At 56.1% G+C, this 15,399-nt stretch overlaps 1 protein-coding gene across 3 annotated transcripts; it reads right to left on the reverse strand.

The window, feature by feature from the left end:
- Positions 1-483: 483 nt before the first annotated feature.
- MAFF (MAF bZIP transcription factor F) lies at positions 484-15,012 on the reverse strand. Of its 3 annotated transcripts, none has more exons than XM_009217270.3 (3): positions 14,686-14,956; positions 3,110-3,176; positions 484-2,583 (listed from the first exon to the last, which is right to left on the reverse strand). In XM_009217270.3, exons 2-3 carry the CDS (start codon positions 3,143-3,145, stop codon positions 2,125-2,127), a joined length of 495 nt encoding a protein of 164 aa, XP_009215534.1. In that variant the 5' UTR covers positions 3,146-3,176; positions 14,686-14,956; the 3' UTR covers positions 484-2,124. The 3 variants fall into 3 exon arrangements, with proteins under 3 accessions (XP_009215534.1, XP_017800799.1, XP_003905583.1); XM_017945310.3 differs by lacking the exon at positions 14,686-14,956 and adding an exon at positions 3,295-3,791; XM_003905534.3 differs by having other exon boundaries at positions 487-2,583; positions 14,682-15,012.
- Positions 15,013-15,399: the final 387 nt, after the last annotated feature.

Below are 15,399 nucleotides of genomic sequence, written 5' to 3' on the forward strand. Positions count from 1 at the left end.
AGACTGGTCTCAAACTCCTGGCCTCAAGTGATCCTCCCACCCCAGCCTCTCCAGTAGCTGGAACAATAGGCATGTGTACCACCATACGTGGCTAATTATTTTTTATTTGTTGTAGAGATGGGGTCTCAACTGTGTTGCCCGGGTTCATCTTGGACTCCTAGTCTCAAATGATCCTCTTGCTTCAGCCTCCCAAAGTGCTGGGATTACAGGTGTGAGCCACCATGCTCCGCCAGAATGTAGCTCTAAATTTCACTGTGTTCATGGCTTTGTTTTCCCCAGGAGCTCCTGTGCTCTAAGCAACCAAAAGGAAGCATCGAAGTTTCAGCACCGCTGGTCTCTGTAGCCGTCTCCACCCCACCTCATACCCTGTGCAACAGCTGGTGATGTGCACTAGCCCTCCCCACCACCAGAGGCCCCAAGGGGTTCAAAGCAGAAACCCATTCTAGACACCCCTCCCCAACAAAGATAGTCCAGGATACACACTTATTCTCTGTGGAAAAAGAACTTGACTTTATTTGGAAAGTCTACAAAATACAGAAGGCGATAACTCGCTTGCTGTAAGTCAGGAAATAAATAAATTCTAGGAGCCGGGCAATATTTTTAAACTTTTTTTTTTTTGAGACAGGGTTTTGCTGTGTTGCCCAGGCTGGAGTGCAGTGGTGCGATCTCAACTCACTACAGCCTCTGCCTTCTGGGCTTAAGTGATCCTCCTGCCTCAGCCTCCCAAGTAGCTGGGACTACAGGCATGATGAGCCACCAAGCATGGCTAATTTTTGTATTTTTTGTAGAGACGGGGTTTCACCATGTTGTCCAGGCTGGTCTCAAACTCTTGGACTCAAGCGATCCCCCTCCTTGGCCTCCCAAAGTGCTGGGATTACAGGTGTGAGCCACCGTGCCTGGCTTAAACATTTTTTGTTGTTGCTATCCGGCTTTCCCTAAATATAAGATAAAATGTGATTTATTTGCAGATATAAAATATAAAGTCCAGCTCAGGGCCATACGCCACTTTCCCCAGGGAACAGGAGCTCAGGCTCTGGCTGGGGAGAATAACTTAGATCCGTGCAATAAATAAACAGTGGGGAGGGGCAGTGTGGACAGTGTTGGGGGAGGGACTTGAGGCTGGGCTTCCCAGGAGAATGACAATCAAAGGCAGGGGTCAGCCCCCACCACACAGTGGACACTGACAGGGGTCAAGGTGGTACCCTTCTTCTTAGGACCCCACTCCAGGCTGTAGTAGGACTGCAGGGTCTGTCTCCTTGTCTCCCTATTTGCTACAGCAGTCCATGGCCCCGTGTCTCTGACTGGCCAGCCCCTGGACACCCTGGCTGCAGGGACAGCCTAGGGCTGAACCAGGCCAGCTCCTTCCCACTCTTCCATCCATGTCACCTTCTCTCTCCCTCTGCTTCTCTCCCCCTCCCTTGCAGCGAGTGGTCTCCCAGGCCAGGGATGCCCTCCCACCACCTTTCTGAGTCCCTGTCCACTGTCCCCCTGAAAACCATGGCTGGAATGAATCTTAGGGCAGCAGTGAGGAAACCCAGGTTTTGGTCCCAGCACAACCACTAAGTGAAATGTGACCTCGGGCCTGTTTCCCCATCTGTGAACTGGGTTTCACTAGTCTTCCTACCCACTCTTTTAGTTTCGGAAGGTCAGGCACCCCCAGGCCTAAACCAGAGGTGGAGGCATCTCTTCAGTGCAATTTCTCAGCAGGACGGCCCGTAAGTCACAGCCAGCCAAACCTAGCTCTGAATCCTGGGAGGGTTTGGAGGACATATTGGCACAATCAGAGCAGTTTCCAAGATGAGGGGTGCCCTCTTCTCCCCCAACAGCTGTTCTCTAAGCCGGCTCTGTATCTCTCAATCTAAAAAGGCTAAACTTTCAGCCAAGGGCGATCCCAGATCCAGACCTCTGTCCCATCCCCAACCTACCAAAGTTCCCCTTCCCAGGGCCATGCGGTCCCAGTTTTGGGGGCTGCAAGAGGAAGACAGGGCCCATGGAGGGAGTGTGTGTGCACCAAGGGGCCAGTGCTGCAGAGAAATGGGGCCTGGGCACAGAGGCGGCGCTCAGGCACTTTGGGGAGGGAGCTGGAGCCGGAGGGGCGTGGCTGGGGCATGGCGGGGGCGGGCACTAGGAGCAGGAGGCCGGGCCGTGGGCGGGGTCCGCTCCGGGGGCGGGGCCAGACCCCGAGCCCGGGGTGGACTTGACGATGGTGATGACGCTGGCTGGCGCCACGAGCGTGGTGGGCCCGCGGGCTGCGGCCACAGAGCGCGCGAAGCCCTGCAGTGCCTCGCACTTGCCGCGCAGCGCGTCGAGCTCCAGGCGCATGGCGGCGTTCTCGCGCGCCAGCTTGTCCACCTCGCGCTCCAGCTCCGACTTCTGCTTCTGCAGCTCCTCCTTTTGGCACACGCGCTTCACGCGGCAGCTGGCGGCGTAGCCGCGGTTTTTGAGTGTGCGGCGCCGCTGCTTGAGCCGTGTCACCTCCTCGGCCGAGAGCCCGCGCAGGTGCCGGTTCAGCTCGCGCACCGACAGCCCCATCAGCGCCTCGTCCGACAGGTGCGGCGTGTTCTCGCTCAGCTCTCGCTTGATCTGCGGGCATGGGGAAACTGAGGCCCAGGGACTGGGGACGGTGCCCCCCTCCACACCTCGGTGTTCCTCTTTCACCGCCTTAGCCACCGAGGTGGTGGTTGGACTTGATCCAAAACCCTGAAGGGTAGCAGGAATCCGGGAAGGGGAAACCAGGCCAAACTAGGATCCGGACACAAAAGGAGGCCACCCGGGGCTCAACCTGAATTCTAACCTAGCGCCAAGCCCTGGACTCAGCCAGAGAAACCCAGCCCGGAAAGCACCTTTGAATGCCCCAGGGGGCATTGACTCGATGGGGAAGGAGGATGGAGAGGGAAGTGACCTACCCCAGGGACATGCAGCCTGTGACCAGAGCCGAGGCCTCCTGGTCCCAGCCTGTGGCTGTGGCCCTTCCCTTCGGCATCATGAAGGCCTGGTGCCTGCTGAGCCACCCAGGGGATTCCAGGAAAGAAGGGGAAGTTGGGATGACGAGGCTCTACATGGGCAGGGAGGGAGGGCTTCACTGGGTTAACAGAGGCTGCCTCCTCACCTTTAGAGCTTTGCTGGATAGGGGATCCACAGACATGTTTGCAGAAGGTGCCCTCTGGGCCGCAGACCTAGGGTAGAAAGGAGGGCAAAGTCACCTTGTTTTGTTTTTGTTTTCCCATTTAGAATAAAATCCAAACTCACTACCTTGCCATTCAAGGCCTCTGCTATCTTAGAACTGATTCATACCTGCCACCTTCCTCTCTCCACATTGCTCCACAGGCCTCCTTGAATGGCTCCTTCCAGCCTCCGGAGCTGTGCACATGCTGTTCTCTTTACTGTTCTAGCTCCCCATGATGACTCCTCATCATTTAGGTGTTTGCCCAATGTCACCGCCTCAAGAGATCTTCTTTGACCATTCCGGCTGAACGCCTCTTTGTGTCACATCACATAACCCCGCCTATTAACCCTTGTAACAGTCACCTCTTCTGCATTTCTTGTGCTTGGTTCCTCATCTATGATTTGTTTCTCCTTCCCACTCCTCCTCCACCAAAACGGAAGCCCATGAAGGCAGAGGCCTTGCCTGTCTCACCATGGCATCAATATGCCTAAATAAGTGCTTGGTATATAGTAGATGGCCCAGTAAGTGTGCACCAAATGAATAGATGTCCCTCTCCTGACCATTCTTCCACATGGGGCTTGGACATGTGCCTTTGATTTGATTTTTCAGGACTTTTTTTTTTTTTTTTTTTGAGACAGAGTCTCGCTCTGTCGCCCAGGCTGGAGTGCAGTGGCCGGATCTCGGCTCACTGCAAGTTCTGCCTCCCGGGTTTACACCATTCTCCTGCCTTAGCCTCCCAAGTAGCTGGGACTACAGGCGCCCGCCACCTTGCCCGGCTAGTTTTTTTGTATTTTTTTAGTAGAGACGGGGTTTCACCGCGTTAGCCAGGATGATCTCGATCTCCTGACCTCGTGATCCGCTCGTCTCGGCCTCCCAAAGTGCTGGGATTACAGGCTTGAGCCACCGTGCTCTGCCAGTAAATGCCTTTTTACAAAGCCCATCCGGCACCCCATAAGATACAATATCAGCCAGTCCCCTCTCTCCCCAGGCCTCCTTCATCTAGACCTCTGTTTTGGAAAAGCTTTCCCAGCTGCCTGGGGACTGCCCCACACTAACTCAGCATGCCCTAGGCAGATGAGGCAGCCATCCCTAGACCACTGAGGGCCTCTCATCTCCTAATCCCCCCTCCCACACGCCTGACAGCCGCATGCTCCTTCAACAACTATTTATTGAGAAGCTACTCTTTGCCAAACATGTAGTTGGTAATGGGGAGACAAAGGTGAATAAAACTCGTGGAGGGTCAGTGGTCATTGCTCTAGGCTGGAGAAGGGGACCAACTCCCAAAGGCCCCTATAAAGCAGCAGTCCGCTCTGTCCCAAGCTGATAGGATCTACTCCGCCATTCCTTGTGAACGTGAGTTTTCTCATCTGTCTCCAAGGGGAGGGGGCAGTAATAAGAAGCCAAGGAAAATGAAGGAAGATAGGCTGGGTGCAGTGGCTCACACCTGTAATCCCAGCACTTAGGAGGCTGAGGCAGGCAGATCACCAGAGTTCAGGAGTTCGAGACCAGCCTGGCCAACATGGCGAAACTCCATCTCTACCAAAAATACAAAAATTAGCCAGGTGTGGTGGTGCACACCTGTAGTCCCAGCTATTCGAGAGGCTGAGGCAGGAGAATTGCTTGAACCTGGGAAGTGGAGGTTACAGTGAGCTGAGACTGCGCCACTGCACTCCGGCCTGGGTGACAGAGTGAGACTTTATCTCAAAAAAAAAAAAAAAAAGTAAAAAGAAAACAAAGGAAGATGTTTTGTGATCTGAGCTGTAGCATCCTATAAACACATGCCATATCGGAAAGAGCATTACCCAGTTTGGTGGACAGCAGAGGGCAAGAGGCCAGGTCCAAGCCCTGATTCCTTGAGCTGTCTGCAGGGCTGACCTCACAGGTCAGCTCAGCCTCTGACACATTCTGGCAGGACCGAGGTGTCTCCCAGGGACAAGGTGGAGAAATGAAAACTACATGGACCTCGGTGCCAGACACACCTGGGGCCTTTTGGGGGTGGTCTCGCTCACTAGTTGTGGGGTTCCGGTAGGTTAGCCACTCTCTCTGTGCCTCACTTTCCCCCTGGGTGACACAGGTAGCTGTGTTAAGTCAGCTCATGTCACGCCTCTCTCAGGACCTTCCCACGGTTCACTGGAGTAAAGCCAGAGTCATCACCATGGCCCACAATGTGCTGCAGAAAGTGATCCCCAGTGGCCGGGCACGGTGGCTCACACCTGTAATCCCAGCATTCTGGGGAGGCCAAGGTGGGTGGATCACAAGGTCAGGAGATCGAGACCAGCCTGGCCAACATGGTGAAACCCCGTCTCTACTAAAAATACAAAAATTAGCCAGGCGTGGTGACGGGCGCCCGTAGTCCCAGCTACTCAGGAGGCTGAGGCAGAAGAATCACTTGACCCCGGGAGGTGGAGGTTGCAGTGAGCCGAGATCACACCACTGCATTCCAGCCTGGACGACACAGTGAGACTCCATCTCAAAAAAGAAAAGAAAGTGCTCCCCAGCATGTCCTCTCCGACCTCAGTCCTGCCTGGCTCCCCTTTGCTTCCCCTGCCTCAGCCACACCTGCTGTTCCTCAACACAGGATGCATGCTCCTCTCCAGGGCCCTCGTACTTGCTGGTCCCTCTGCTGGCATTTTTTTGTTTGTTTGTTTGTTTGTTTGTTTTTTATACAGGGTCTCACTCATTCTGTTATAGGCAGGAGTGCAGTGACATGGTCAAAACTCATTGCAACCTCAAACTCCCAGGCTCAAGTGGTCCTCCTACCTCGGCCTCCCTAGTAGCTGGAACTACAGGTGCATGCCACCAAGCCTGGCCAATTTTTGTACTTTTTATACAGACAGAGTTTCACCATGTTGCCCAGGCTGGTCTTGAACTCCTGGGCTCAAGCGATCCTCCTGCCTCTGCCTCCCAAAGTATTGGGATTATAGGCATGAGCCACCGCTCATGGCCTCTGCTGGCATCTTTGTTCCCTAGATAGCCACAAAGTTTGCTCTGTCGCCTCCTCAGGTCTCTTCAGACCTCATGTTCACTCAATTTAGAATTTGCAACCCCTGATACACACACAGACACGCGTGCGCACACACACACACACACACACACACAGACTCCCCATGTTCCTTCCCCACTTCAGGTTTTCTCATGTATAATTATCATGACTCACATATATGGTGGGTATTTGTTCAGTGTCTGTCCCTCCCAGCCCTCCGATTAGAATGCCAGCTCCATGAGGGCAGAGCTTATACCTCATTCACCGTGGCCTCCCTTGTGCCTAGAAGAGCGCCTAGTACCTCGTAGATGCTCAAGGAATCCTTGCTGAGTTCTCAGTGTGACTCAGGCCGAGGTGGGGACAGTCCAGGGCTTCTCAGGAAACTCCCCAGCCCCTCCCGGCCCACACAGTCAGGGGGTCTGGCAGCTCGGAGGGAAGGAAGGAGTGGGACAGAAGGAAGTTGATGCTTGCAGAGATCCTCTGATGGGGCAGCCACTGTGGCCCTTAAGCAGGAGAGTCTTAGGAGTCACACAGGTTGCGCTGAGGGTAGCTGGGTGGACCCAGAGTGCCAGGTCAGGACCTAGGCAGCTCTAGACCCCTGTGTGGATCCATGGTGAAGACCAGTGCCTTCATGGGGTGAACCGTGAGCTGCAACCCCCACTGCTGAACATGCCGGCTTAGCCTGGGCTCTGGCCTCAGTTTCCCTGCCTAGCACTTCAAATCCTAGGGGGCTCAGGCAGGCCCTGGCTGCCCACCTAGGTCTCCTTGGGGGCCTCTGTGCACTCCCATCCTACCTGGAAAAGTCGTATGAGATCTGTGGGCTACCTGACCTTTCAAACACTATCTGGAGATGTTTACATGTCAACCTCACTGATCCAGGCCTTTTTTTTTTTTTTTTTTTTTTTTGAGATGGAGTCTGGCTCTGTCACCTAGGCTGGAGTGCAGTGGCAGGATCTCAGCTCACTGCAACGCCCGCCTCCTGGGTTCAAGAGATTCATTCTGCCTCAGCCTCCTGAATAGCTGGGACTACAGGCGCCTGCCACCATGCCCAGCTAATTTTTGTATTTTTAGTAGAGACAGGGTTTCACCATATTGGTCAGGCTGGTCTCGAACTCCTAACCTCAGGTGATCCACCTGCCTCGGCCTCCCGAAGTGCTGGGATTATAGGTGAGAGCCACTGCGCCCGACCCAATGCAGGCCTCTTAAGTGGCCACACTCACTGCCCTACACACACCTGGGGAGGTCCCAGCACGCCTCCCTGCTGCCCTCAGCTCATCCCCACACAGCAGCCGGACAATCGTTGCACCACGTGAATCTGACCATGCCACCAACCAGATTAAAACTTTCCATGGTTCAGCTGGGCAGGGTGGCTTATGCCTGTAATCCCAGCACTTTGGGAGACCAAGGCGGGCAGATCACGAGGTCAGGAGATTTGAGACTATCCTGGCTAACACGGTGAAACCCTGTCTCTATGAAAAAATACAAAAAAAGTTAGCTGGGCGTGGTGGTGGGCACCTGTAGTCCCAGCTACTCAGGAGGCTGAGGCAGGAGAACAATGTGAACCCGGGAGGCGGAGCTCGCAGTGAGCCGAGATCGCGCCACTGCACTCTAGCCTGGGCGACAGAGTGATACTCCGTCTCAAAACAAACAAAACAAAACAAAACCAAAACCTTCCATAGATAGTTCCATAGATAGATAGTTCCCTACTATCCTAAGGACAGAGTCCAGACCTACCCTCACAGCACCCCAGGCCCTGTGTGTCCAGCCCCACGCCCATTTGCCACCACTGCCACCTCCACTCTGCTCCAGCCACACAGAATTTCTTTCACTTCCTCCCAACCGCACTTTCTTGCCTCTGAGCCACCTCCCACCCCATGACATCTCTCTCCCCTTACTCCCCCCTACATTGGCAGACACCTACTCATCCTTTTGCCCTGGGTGTAAACATCTCCTCCTCCAGGAAGCCCTCCCTGATCCTTAGGACTTGTTAGGCACCCCTACCCCTGTGTGTAATGGGTTGTGTTTCCTTGCTGTCTCTCCACCAGACAGGGAGAGGCTGAATCAGCTCTGGGTGCTTGAGGCCACCCATCTCAAGACCTGGCAGGGAGCAGGCACTGGGGAAGGGTGGATGGGCGGAGTGTCTGACGCCATCACCCAGCTCGTCAGTCCAAACCAAGTTCCAAGCTGAAACGTCGTTCAGTACCTCCTGGCCCTGTCTCTAATTCTTCCTCCTCTCCAGATGCTTCCTTGCGCCTGTTGGCAGAGCCAGTACAGATGCTAGGAGAATGGGAAGAGAACAGAGGGGATCCCATCCCCGTGACTTTGGGCCCAAAGGTGGGGTGTGGGAAACAGGGAAAGGAGCACTGGATTGGGAGTCAAGCTTGGGTTTAAGTCCCATCTCTGTTTTCTCAGGCTGTGTGACCTGGGGTGAGCCACTCCATCTCTGTGGGTCTCCACTTTCCCATTTAAAGGATCAGAATAATACCTGCCTCGCAGGGTTTTGGTGCAATCAAGTGGTATACACTGTAGAGGTCAGTGAGCACCTGGGAGGTTAGAATTGCTGTCTGTCCAGGAGGGGTCAGGCCTGTAGCCAGCACTGGGGTTTCACTCTGATTCAGCATCTCCCAGCTGGCGGCAGTCACACAGGGAACTGCAGGAAAGGCCCTTCGAGGCCATCAGGTCCTGCCTCCTCACTTGACCCAAGGGGAAGTAGAGACCCAGAGACGGGCATCACTTGCTTAAAGTCACACAACAGGTGTGAATGAATATCTGCAAAGGCCCAGGACTGAAACCTGGTCCCTTCACACCGTCATCTCCCTGGTTCGCCCAATCCTGAGGTAATGCCCAGAGATGGCAATAGAGTAGTCCAGGCTCATACAGCCAGCATGGGGTAGAATTCAGGCCTGAGAGTTCAAGACCAACCTGGGCAAGATGGCTAGACTTCATCTCCAAAAAATAAAAAGATTAGCCGGGTGCAGTGGTGCATATCTGTGGTCCCAGCTACTTAGGAGGCTGAGGCAGGAGGACCCCTTGAGCCCAGGAATTCAAGGAGGGAATGAGCTGTGATCCTGCCACTGCACTCCCTGGGTGACAAAGCAAGACCCCGCCTCTTAAAAAAAAAAATTAGCCAGGCATGGTGGCAGGCACCTGTAGTCCCAGCTACTCGGGAGGCTGAGGCAGGAGAATGGCATGAACCCGGAGGTGAAGGTTGCAGTGAGCTGAAATCGTGCCACTGCACTCCATCCTGGGCGACAGAGTGAAACTCCATCTCAAAAAAAAAAAAAAAAGATAGCCAGGCAAGGTGGCTCATGCCTGTAATCCCAGCACTTTTGGAGGCCAAGGTGGGCGGATCATGAGGTCAGGCAATTGAGACCATCCTGACTAACACGGTGAAACTCCGTCTCTACTAAAAATACAAAAAATGAGCTGGGCCTGGTGGCACACGCCTCTAGTCCCAGCTACTCAGGAGGCTGAGGCAGGAGAATCGCTTAGAACCTGAGAGGTGGGGGTTGCAATAAGCCGAGATTACGCCACTGCACTCTAGCCTGGGCAACAGAGTAAGACTCCATCTTAATAATAATAATAATAATAATAATAATAGAATTCAGGCCTGAGGCCACATGGAGCCACTCACCTCTTCCCTGTGTGGCCCTGGCAGGGCAACCTCCCTGGGCCCTGTTTCCCTAGCCCTGTGAAGATAAAGCTGGATTTGCCGGTTTCCACGCCACCCCAGCTCTGATTCTCCGCGATTTGTGTTGGGCCCCCTAGGGATATGATTTGCAAGTGACAGCTACGTGTCCAGGCCCCCTTGCCAGCCGTTTGGGGAGCTGGCACGTGCAGTGATGCCTGGGCCACCTGAGCTACACAGACCCAATGGGAGAAGGGAGGCCTCTCCCCACGCAAGTTAATCAACTGCCCGTTGGGTGCTGCGGCTGATACAGAACCGCAGAGGCACAGCCTGGCCTCATGCACAAGTCATTTTTCCTGTGTCCTGGATTCTTTGCTAAGTGGTAATGATCATAATAATCTTAGTGTGTAAAATGTAAGAGGCTTAGGCAAGGCTGGGCACGGTGGCGCACGCCTGTAATCCCAGCACTTTGGGAGGCCAAGGTGGGCAGATCATCTGAGGCCAGGAGTTCAAGAACAGCCTGGCCAACATGGTGAAATCCTGTCTCTACTAAAAAAAAAAAAAAAAAAATGCAAAAATTAGCTGGGTGTGGTGGCGCACACCTCTAGTCCCAGCTACTTGAGAGGCTGAGGCAGGAGAATTGCTTGAGTCTGGGAGGTGGTTTCAGTGAGCCAAGAACAAGCCACTGGACTCCAGCCTGGGCAACAGAGCGAGACTCCGTCTTAAAAAAAAAAAAAAAAAAAAAGAGGCATAGGCAAGAAAGATCACCTCGTCTCGCCATCATCCCACTATCCACAAGCAACAGAGACATCACTAACCACACACAGCACCAGTTCCCAGTGAGGCAGGACACAGCCCCTGAGTCTTTCTCAGCACAGAACTGTTTTCTCCTGGGCTTGGACACAGCCTCAGAATCCTCAACAGTGCCTCCAGACCAGGCCCGAGAGATGGAACGGAGAGATGGAACCATCAGCCGTTCCCTACCCTTGATAATAGTGGAAGCTGGCTGTGTTTGTAAATACCCTCAGGCGCTAGGAAGGTTTCGAACCTGCTCTTCCCCCACTCCTCCATGCCCTCCTGTCCCAGCCTCAGCCCCCTCAACTGCATCCTGGATGTCAGCTGAGGCACCCACGTTTGCCCAGGAATGTCCTAGCTCAGCAAAGTCAGGCAATCACAGAGGGAAAGTCACAAGAAGGGGGAACTTTCTGGTGACCTCAGGCTTTCCGCAGGCAACCCCAGGCCAGGGGCTGCCAAGGGGCCTGGGTCCTCTGCCTTTGCCAGGCTGGCTGACCCTGGGCCTGAGAAATAGTAGCTGATCCAATCCCCTGTTAGGCACCGGAGGCAACCAAGCCACTGTTTGGTAGCAGTGGTGGAGTGGAACCCAGGGGTCCTCTCTCTTCTATTCCGGCCACCACCGCCTCTCCCTGGCTTCTTCCCTTGGAAGCCAGCAGAGCTGACCTCCAGGGTCTGCAGGTCCATGGCGTCTTCTGGAGGCATAAGGAGAGAGGTGACTCTTGAGGGACTGACAGCTGCCTTGTCCAGTCAGCAGCCACAACCCTCCAATGTCCCCCTCCCTGGCCCCAGCAGTCCACTCCAGAGACATCCTGTAGAAGGCCCACCCGCTGGCATGGGCTCCTCTCTGGCTGCTGAGCCATTTTGCTTGCTCTGTGAGGACAGAGGGAAAAAATGTGTTTTCCTAGGTCTTGGCAGCCAGCTCTGCTGGAGCCGCCTCCCTGCTGGAAGGGGAGCAAGGCTGGGAGAACCCAGCACCACGGAGAAGCAACGGCCTGGGGTTCCAGCCCTAGTTCTGGCACCCTCTCACACTCGCTGTGTGGCTTCAGGGACAGCACTCCCTCTCTCTGGGCCTCAGTTTTCCCAATATGCCAAACCTCCTCCAAGTCTAAGGTACCTTCCAACAATGACTATCTCCGAGTTTAGAGTTTCAGATTCTGGCTCAGAGCTCCAAGACCACCAGCAGAATGGAGGTAGGGAAAGGAAAGTGGTGAAGGCTTCCTGAAGGTGGGGGCATGAGATGCAAACTATCAGACTATCAGACTAGCCCTCTTCTCCACCTGCACAGCCACAGACCACTTCCTCTTTCATCTGGACCATGACCACAGCTGCCTGCTCACCAGCCTCTTGCCTTGCCGTCTGTCTCCAATCCCCACCATTGATCCTCCTGCAAGAGCTGTCAGAGGAATCGCTACTGACACAAACCCACGAGCCTGTCCGTGCTTGGCCCACTTCCAAACCCTGCAATGCCAGCCTCCCCGCAAGCCCACACAGTAGGGTCCTCAGGCCTCAACCGTGTTCCTGTCCACTCTCTCCCAGGATCATATGCTAACAAATGAATGAACAGATAGCAAATTCTACTATCCCTGAATGTTTCCCAAAGGGACAAGCGGGCAGTGCATGCCAGTGTGTGTGAGGGAGGAAGTTGCCTGAGCCCTGAAGGATCTGCTCGCTTTTGGGAGACTGCTTCAAGATTCCTCCAGCCTCTGCCCTGGCTTCCTGTTTCTCTGGGGTTCCCAGGCCTTTTTCTGCATATGTTGTGGAGCTCTTCGAGGACAGGGATCCAGGGCTCATTCATTCAATCAGCAAACATCCGAGAAGCACCCATTGTGTTCCAGGCTCTGTGCTGGGCCCTGGAGACCCTGAAGTGAATCACAGTTCCTGCCTTCAAGGGCTTTGCAGACAACCACCACTCTATCAGACTCAGTGCACTAGTCACCTCCCCAGGGAAGCCTTCCTTGATTGCCCTGGCTAAGTCAGAGCACTGTTATGTACTTTCAAACCACAGTGGCTTCTCCCTCACATCACCCATCTCAGCCGTGTTTTGCATTTACTTCTGTGGATATTTCTTCAACTCTGTGTCCACTGCTCAGCTGTAAGCTCCCAGAGGTCAGTCTCTGGATCTGGTCTGTTCATCTCATCCCCGGCGTCTGGTCCAGGGCAGGGGCCCAATGGCAATGCAGGGCCCAGGGGTGATTCAATGGGAAGTTAAACCTCTCAATGCTAACTTTTCATCTGGGACTGAGTCAACCAGCCACTTCCCCTCATCCCCTGACCCCAGGCCCTACTTTGGAATGTTTCCTGCCCAGCTTTCAGGGTGGGCCTGTCTGGTTCCTGTGCTCCTGGCCCCAACACCCCTGACTCAAACCCCACCTACTCTTGGGTACCCCCAGCTCCTGGCATGGGGCAGTTGGCTCTTTCTCTTCCACAATTCACCTGGAAAATATGCTGTCTGCAGTCTGAGACTTCCAGAGCTTCCCCCTTCTACCCACCATCCTGCCATCCTGGCTGTTATCTAGTTCCAGTGGCAGATGGGAACACTGAGGGTCTCAGCTGCTGCAGCAGAGCTCACCCAGGGTTCAAAGATCCAAAGTCAAAAGATCATTGGTTCCTCACACTAGGAAGTTCCATTGCTCCCCTCCCATGATTCCCTAGCCTGTGGGTGGGTGGAGGGGGAAGGTGGATTAAGACCAAGGAATCTCTAGCCCCCAGCCCATCCTGCAGGCTGCTACAACAAACAGGTGCTTTCTGCAGGGCTATTGGGTGAGTGGGTAGGTGGTGGCTAGGTCAGGCCCCACCCCTCGCTCATTAACCCTTCGTGCAGAGGCCTATCCCCACTGCCTGCTGACCCTGCCTGGCCCAGGGTGAGGACTCGGGGTCTGCCGGCTGGCTCAGAGCCTCAGCTAGCTTCCGGCGTCCAGCTGTAGGTCAGTCTGGTCTCACTAGTCCCACTTGTGAACTGAAACTACCAGGAGGGCGGAAACCGGCTCCACCCCATCCTCCAAGACCTAGCAGGTACAGCCTCCAGAACCCGGACTAGCGAGAAAGCCTGTGGTCCTCTCCCTGCCCCGCACCTTTGCGGTCAAGGTTTTCTGGCCCTTCCTGTTCTCACGGGACTGAGGGGATGGGCAACCCTGGGAAGAACGAGAGTACGTTGGGTTTTCCCTCCCTAGGGAGCCCCAAAATCTGGGGACAAGAACCTGGGCTCCAACTCACTTTGTTACCAGATCCACCAGGGTGCCAAGCGGGGGTGGCTCACACCCCTCGCTCCTAGCTTAGCTGGGTGGGGTCTTTGATACCTTGCCCCACCCTGTGGCTGCGGGCACCGGCTCTGGGCGGGGGACAAACACTGGGGTCACGTGGCGGAGGCCCTGGGAAACTCCGGGGAGAGCGGGGACCTGACAGCCCTGGGTAGTAGGACTGGGGAGGCCCGGGCCAGAATTCCCAGACCCCGTGTGAAGACGCATGGGTCCGCTTCCTTCGCTCGGGTCCTTGTTCCGCGTTTACTCCGGTGGCCAGCCCAGGGCACGCCCTCTCCGAGGTACACACCGCTGGTGTACAGGCCCCAGGGAGCGCGCGCGCGGACACACACACACAAGCACACACGCGCACACACAGCACAACAGACACACGCCCCCCGAGGTACACTGCGCACGCACGCACCGGGCAGGATACCCAGGCCGCCCGCCAGGGAACACACGCCCGACCGCCCGCCCTCAGACGTAAACAAACCGCGCACGCACCGCCCGCCGGCGCCGGGCCAGGGCCTGTTCCCACCGAAGTCACGTAGGAGCACAGCGCCCCCGCCCCCGCCGGGCGGACGCTGAGATCGCCAGCCTGCGCTGCCCCTTCCTCCCCGGCGCCGCCGCCTCCCCGCCCGCGCCCCGGGAAGGGGCCCCGTCTCCACCCCCACTCCACCGAGTTGGCCTCGGCCCCGTCCTCGGCGTCCCCGGGACGGCCGCTCCCTTCTCCCCGCCCCGAGCCGTCGGGCGATGGAGCCCCGGGAGCCCCGACGGATCGGGTCCCGGCGCCCACCCTAGGCGCGTCCTGGGGCGGGAAACCCTGCCGCCTCGGGGTCCCGCGCACCGCCCTCCTGGCCCCGCGTTCCTCACCCGCCTCTGGGCCCTCTTGGCCCGGCGCACTCGCACGCGCGCGTCTCGCCGCTGTCCCGGCCGCTGTCCCGGCCCGCGCTCTGGTCCGTCTCCCCTCCGCTCTGAGCCGCAGGTCGCTCTGAACCGGGCGCTCTGGAGCGCCGCGCTGAGTTTTGTTGTGGGGAGGGCGGCGCAGGGGGCCGAGGCCGCGCGGAGTTGTAAGGCGAGCTTCCCGGAATTACTCACTCACAGGATTCCTTTCATTCATAAAAACCCAGTCATGCGGTGACGTCACCGTCCCGGCCGCCCTCCGGCCAGCAGCGGCCGCCTGGTCCCTCGGCCCCGCCCCCGTCTGACCCCGCCCCCTGGTAGCCCCGCCCCCGGGGCCGCTCTGGTTCCAGTGCTCGTTGGGTGCGTTCACGTGACACGTCGCGAGAGCCCCGTGGGTGTAGGTGTCATTGGCTCATTTTGCAGTCAGTGGTCCTGGCCCTCTTCTTTCGACCTACACCTTCTGCCTTAATGATCTCATCCAGTCCCGTGGCTTTAAATGACATCTATATGACCATGAGCCCCAGGTGTGTATTTCCAGAGCGAACAGCTTCTCTGAGTTCCAGCCTCATAGCCAGCTGCCCACTCTGCACCTCCAGTGGGTGTCAGATGGGGACTGCAGAGGACTCGGCCCAAAGACCGCTCCTGATGTCAGCCCTACCTCCACTCCCCTGCCATCCCATCTCAGCTG

Source organism: Papio anubis, chromosome 16 (assembly GCF_008728515.1).
Source record: "Papio anubis isolate 15944 chromosome 16, Panubis1.0, whole genome shotgun sequence".
Lineage (NCBI taxonomy): Eukaryota > Metazoa > Chordata > Mammalia > Primates > Cercopithecidae > Papio > Papio anubis.